The sequence below is a fragment of the Eptesicus fuscus genome, chromosome 25 (assembly GCF_027574615.1).
Source record: "Eptesicus fuscus isolate TK198812 chromosome 25, DD_ASM_mEF_20220401, whole genome shotgun sequence".
Taxonomy (NCBI): Eukaryota; Metazoa; Chordata; class Mammalia; order Chiroptera; family Vespertilionidae; genus Eptesicus; species Eptesicus fuscus.
The window spans coordinates 4,634,323-4,640,018 of record NC_072497.1 but is presented as its reverse complement, the minus strand read 5'-3'; the positions used below and the strand labels follow the sequence as shown (position 1 = coordinate 4,640,018).

The window sequence follows — 5,696 nt, the reverse complement described above, 5'->3', positions numbered from 1 at the left end:
GTAGTGGGCTGGGGCTGGGGTGCAGCAGAATAGTGGGGAGTGACTGCTAATGCAAACAGGATTTTGTTTTGATTGAATTTCTTGGGGTGGCACTGGCTAATAAAATTATACAGGTTTCGGAGTTTCCTGCTTGTGGGGGGCGGTGATGAAATGTTCTAAAATTAGTGATGATAGCATGATAGCCCTAGCTAGTTTGGCTCAGTGGATAGAGCATCGGTCTGCGGACTGAAGGGTCCCGGGTTCGATTCCAGTCAAGGGCACATGCCTGGGTTGCACAGGCTCGATCCCCAGTAGGGGGCGTGCAGGAGGCAGCTGATCAATTATTCTCTCTCATCATTGATGTTTCTATCTCTCTCTTCCTCTACCTAATCAATAAAAATACATTTTTTTTTAAAAATTAGTGGTGGCCGAAACCGGTTTAGCTCAGTGGATAGAGCGTCAGCCTGCGGACTGAAGGGTCCCAGGTTCGATTCCGGTCAAGGGCATGTACCTTGGTTGCAGGCACATCCCCAGTAGGGGGTGTGCAGGAGGCGGCTGATCGATGTTTCTCTCTCATCGATGTTTCTAACTCTCTATTCCTCTCTCTTCCTCTCTGTAAAAAATCAATAAAATATATTTTTAAAAAAATTAGTGGTGATGGCTGCATAACTCCCTGAATATAAGAAAATCATTCGAATATACTTTAAGGGGTGGACTTTTTATGGTATGCAAATTACATCTCATTAAAGATCTTATGAAAAGCAAATACCAAGTCCTGTGTTTCAAAGAAGGTTGAGGGGTTGCAGGGGAGAAGGAGGTATCCACAGAGGGCTGAGGGACCCTTGGACAGACGCTTTGTCCCTTGTCCACCTCAGCTGCCAGGGCTGGCTGCTCACCAGACCCCCTGGCCCAAGCCAGGCTCCTGGCCTCAAGCCTCCCCTCCCCACACACCCCTTCCCTAATCTGAGTCCAGCCAACGTAGACAGGGGTATGGCAGCTTGGCCTGGCTCTAGGTCAGGTGGGTGGACGTGAATGCAGTCAGATGGGCCTGGCATCTCACCGAGGCCTCTGGGAGGTCAAGGTTCCATAAACTCAGGACTGGCTCACCGTTATTTTATGTCCCTAAACCGCGTGGGAGTGAAGGAAGATGGGAAAATCCCAGAGTCCAGGCCAGGATGCTCCAGCACAAGGGGAATACAGGGCCCGGGACACGGGAAATGACCCCGTTAAGCTATTGTCCCCGAAGCTCCCAGAATGAATGCAGCTGACAAAATCCTACCAGCGCTGGAGGGTTGACCCTGAGTCTAGGCTTCTGCAAAATGGTTATTTGGGTATAAAATGTGTCAAGGACCCGATGCGGTAAGTATTCACTGATGGAGATGTACTTTCTAGAGATCCTTTGGTTTATTCCAGCCCCCCACCAGGTTCAAAGAAACGATGGACAGACTCCATGCCCTGCCACTTTCCCAGATGAAGCGCCTGCCGGTTCGAGGCTGACCCGCCCGAATGGGAGGTGCTGGGGGCAAGGAAGAAGGGGTCTGGGCCTACGTGCTCTGGGGGCTGAAGATTGCAAGAAACCCTCCCAACTCTCCTATGTGCTCTGGAGGAGAGGGTGGGAGCTTTGCATCCACGCAAAAAAAAAAAATAAATTGCCAATTGACACCAGCACAGTTTATTCACAAATAAATAAATACGCCCTAAGCACAGCCTCCCGCCTGCCTCAAAGCGTCCGTCCACTCTGCGGGTCCCATCGCGGCAGGGGCGGGGGAAGGTCATCCAGGTGGGACAGGCTCTCACCCGCAGGCCTGCCCTGGCCAGCCTCGCCGCCGCCCTCCGCCAGGGGAGGGGGTCTGGACAGGGAGCCCTTCCAAGGTGCGGAGGCCGCAAAGACCGCAGTGCTCACAGACAGGCCGCCAGCTGTCCGCCATCACGTCAACCACTCAGGCCGGGGGGCCACTCCAGGGGCGAGGGGGGCATCCAGGTCTCCAGCTGGGCCAGCACGTGGGCAGGAAAGAGCTGTGGGTGGAGGGAGAGGGGACAGCGTGACCCTCAGCGCTCCTGGGCTCCACGCTCAGAGGACCCTGTCCCTTGCGCGTCCCCTCCCTGCCCTCACCGCGAGCACCCGGGCACCCCGGCTTTCAGACCCTGGAAAGCCAGCGGGGAGGCCAGGCTGCGTCTCCAACCGAGTGGCGCCCACACGACGGCGGCGCCAGGAGATACTAACCGGAGACGAGGGGCCCGGCTGCACCGCCAGCCCGTCGGGGCACGCTGCCTCCTCGTAGAGCACGGGCACCCCTGCGGCTCCGGGACAGGCGGGCGCGGGCCCCCAAGACCCTGCCGCGGGGGCGGCGGGGCCCAAGCCGCGCGCGTGCGCCTGCGCGGGGCCGCCGTCGGGGCAGAGCGGGCAGCCCCGAGGGGGCGCCGCGTCGCTGCTCCGGGGGCGCGGGCGCCGGCGCCGCAGGCTGTCCTCGCTGAGGCCCAGCACGGCCGACAGGTGGCCGATGTAGCGGATGGCCAGGCGCAGCGTCTCGATCTTGGTGAGGCTCTGGCCGGCGGGCGCCACGGACGGCGGCAGGAAGCGGCGCAGCTCGTGCAGCGCGCGGGCGAGCGTGCGCATGCGCAGCTTCTCGCGCTCGCTGGCGCTCCGCCGCTGCCCGCCGCCCAGGCGGCCGCTCCTGCCCGCACGAGGGCCGCGCGGGGCTGCGCGGGCGCCGGGGCGCCGGGGGCTGGGCGCGGGGCTGCCGGCCGGGGCGCTGCCCCAGGAGTTCGGGGACGAGGCGGGGGAGCAGCCGCGGCCCCGGTCGGAGGGCGCAGGAGGCTGAGCGGCGCCCCAGCCCGCGGGGAAGATCCAGGGCTCGGAGAGCGGCGGGCACCGGGGCTGGGCCATGGCGGCAGCGGCGCGTCCCGGGACGGAGGCCGGCGACCTTTTTATCCCCGGGGGCGACCGCTCTATCCGGAGCCCGAGGTGTGAAGTGGCCCCTTCCAGGCCCCATCAGCACTTCAAAGCGGCTCGGGGCCTGGGGGGGCGGGGCCTGAGCCTTTGAACCGACGGGGGACGAAGGTGCCGGCCGCTCGGCTGCACCAGGTTGGCCCCACCTGAGCCATCGCAGGCCGCCAGCCCCTGCCCCTCGGGCCTCCTGCCTGCGCCCGGCCCCGGGTGTTGGGCCAGCTCAGCAGGTAAAAGGAAGCAGGATCACAGACCTTGAAGTCCAGGACCCAGGTCCCGGGCTGTCTTCACCTGTTGGGGACCTTATGCAAATAAATGAATTTTCTTGCACTTTTGTTTCCAATTTGTATAATGGGATCCTAGGGGCCTGGAAGTGAGGCCCCGATTCCCGCTAGAGGTGAGGGGTACAGCAATCCATTCCTCCTCCAAGGCAGGCGGTCCTGGATGCCCCCCTCCCTAGGTGGAGAGTTGGGGGAAGCACCACGAGGAAGCGATCCCGGGCGCCTCCCACAAGCTGGCTGCATCTGGTCAGGGTGCTGGACCATCTGGGCTGAGCCTGCGGCCCTGCAGGACACCCTCAGCCTGGCAGCCTCCTCGGGGGCTTGGCCTGTTGCCACCCCTGGCCTCCGGCTGGTGTGCTGTCACTCTGGGGCAGGTGTAACAAGCTTTGCCGTGGAAATGACAGAGAAAAGACATCTGACAAAATCCAACACCCCTTCACGATAAAACTTCTCAGCAAACTAGGCATAGAGGGGAACTTTCTCAACCGTCTAAAAGGCATCTACAGCCCTAGCTGGGTTTGCTCAGTGGATAGAGCCTCGGCCTGGGGACCGAAGCATCCTGGGTTCAATTCGGGTCCAGGGCACATGCCCGGGTTGCAGGCTCGATCCCCAGTGGGATGCGTGCAGGAGGCAGCCGATCGATGATTCTCACCACTGATATTTCAATCTCTCCCTCTCTGAAATCAATAAAAACATATCTAAAAAAAAAACAAAAGGCATCTACAAAGAACATACAGTTGACATCACATTAAATAGGGAAAGACTGAAAGCTTTTCCCCTATTATATATTTTTTTAAAATATATTTTATTGATTTTTTACAGAGAGAAAGAGAGAGGGATAGAGAGTTAGAAACATCGATGAGAGAGAATCATCGATCAGCTGCCTCTTGCACAACCCCTACTGGGGATGTGCCCGCAACCAAGGTACGTGCCCTTGACCGGAATCGAACCTGGGACCTTTCAGTCCACAGGCCGACGCTCTATCCACTGAGCCAAACCGGTTTCGGCTCCCCTAATATTGAGAAAAGGGCGAGGATGTCTGCTCCTACCCACACCTAGTCAGCATCTTCCTGGAGGGTCTGGCTTGTGCAATAAGAAAAAACGAGCCGGTGTGGTTCAGTGGATAGAGCCTTGGCCTGCGCACTGAAGGGTCCCGGGTTCGATTCCGGCCAAGGGCACATGCCCAGGTTGGGGCTTGATCCCCAGTAGGGGGCGTGCAGGAGGCAGCCGATCAATGATTCTCTCTCATCATTGATGTTTCTCTCTCTCCCTTCCTCTCTGAAATCAATAAAGAAATATATATTTTTTAAAAACGAAAGGCACACAGATGGTCTCTCTTTACAGACAACAGGACTGTCATCACATAGGAAATCTCACAGAGGATTTATCTATATTGCCTACCTGACCGCTCGGGTTGGCGTCAGCACCTGTCCTAACAGCTCCTTCATGCATGATGCCCTCCAGCTGGACTGGGGCTTCACGTCTTTGAGAGAAGATCTACTGTTTCGCATCCTCCACGGCTTCCAGCCTCAGGGGACCGGAGGGTGAGCTGGCAGGAAAGAAAGGAAAGCAGCTTGGTACCATCTCCCCTGGCATCTCAGCCCACCGCTGCCCTCCCCTTGTCTTTATCTTCTAGGCCCGTGGTCGGCAAACTGCGGCTTGCGAGCCACATGCGGCTCTTTGGCCCCTTGAGTGTGGCTCTTCCACAAGATACCACGGCCTGGGCGAGTCTATTTTGAAGAAGTGGCGTTAGAAGAAGTTTAAGTTTAAAAAATGTGGCTCTCCAAAGAAATTCCAATCGTTGTCCTGTTGATATTTGGCTCTGTGGACTAATGAGTTTGCCGACCACTGTTCTATGCAGTGACCTCCTCTACCACCTGTAACCCACCCTGGCAGGGTGTCTCAGAATGCTTATGCCCAGTCACAGCCAGGAGAGGCAGTGCCACCCTGCCTGGGTGCACAGGGCAGGACCCACATACTCCCAAGGACAGCCTGGCCCCCTCAGCCTGCAGCCGTCAGCAGGGGCTGCCCTCCCTGGACCTGGGCTGATGGATGCCTTCTGGGGGGGGGGCCTCCAGATTCAAGCCAAGAACCTGGTATTGGAGCCCAGAGACTGGGCCCGCTGTGACCCCGCTAGACGGGAGGGAACAAGTGGCTGGGCCCTGGCAGAGGGTGCTGTGCACAGCACGGGCGGGGCGCGGGGTACAGGCTGAGAGGCAGGAGGGTGGGGGGTCTCAGAGGGCCTGGGCCCTTGTGGCCAGCCTTCTGAATATAAAAAATGCCTCCAGCCGAAACCAGTTTGGCTCGGTGGATAGAGCGTCGGTCTGCGGACTGAAGGGTCCCGGGTTCGATTCCGGTCAAGGGCATGTACCTTGGTTGCGGGCACATCCCCGGTAGGAGGTGTGCAGGAGGCAGCTGGTCTATGTTTCTCTCTCATCGATGTTTCTAACTCTCTATCCCTCTCTCTTCCTCTCTGTAAAAAATCAATA

The 5,696-nt window shown here is 58.6% G+C and overlaps 1 protein-coding gene across 2 annotated transcripts; it reads right to left on the bottom strand.

Moving 5' to 3' along the window:
• Positions 1 to 1,635: 1,635 nt before the first annotated feature.
• On the bottom strand, positions 1,636 to 4,721 carry MESP1 (mesoderm posterior bHLH transcription factor 1). Of its 2 annotated transcripts, none has more exons than XM_054713291.1 (2): positions 2,204 to 2,893; positions 1,636 to 1,995 (listed from the first exon to the last, which is right to left on the bottom strand). In XM_054713291.1, the coding sequence occupies exons 1-2, from the start codon at positions 2,864 to 2,866 to the stop codon at positions 1,912 to 1,914; spliced, it is 747 nt and encodes a 248-aa protein (XP_054569266.1). In that variant the 5' UTR covers positions 2,867 to 2,893; the 3' UTR covers positions 1,636 to 1,911. The 2 variants fall into 2 exon arrangements, 1 of the variants encoding a protein (XP_054569266.1); XR_008555403.1 differs by lacking the exon at positions 2,204 to 2,893 and adding an exon at positions 4,609 to 4,721 and having other exon boundaries at positions 1,931 to 1,995.
• Positions 4,722 to 5,696: the final 975 nt, after the last annotated feature.

What these genes read in the sequence shown, in the direction of transcription:
- MESP1 (XM_054713291.1), bottom strand. Translation starts at nt 2,866, where the DNA reads ATGGCCCAGCCCCGGTGCCCGCCGCTCTCCGAGCCCTGGATCTTCCCC. An exon ending in AGCCGGGCCCCTCGTCTCCG is followed by an intron (nt 1,996 to 2,203) that starts GTTAGTATCTCC and finishes CTCCACCCACAG; the next exon opens with CTCTTTCCTGCCCACGTGCT.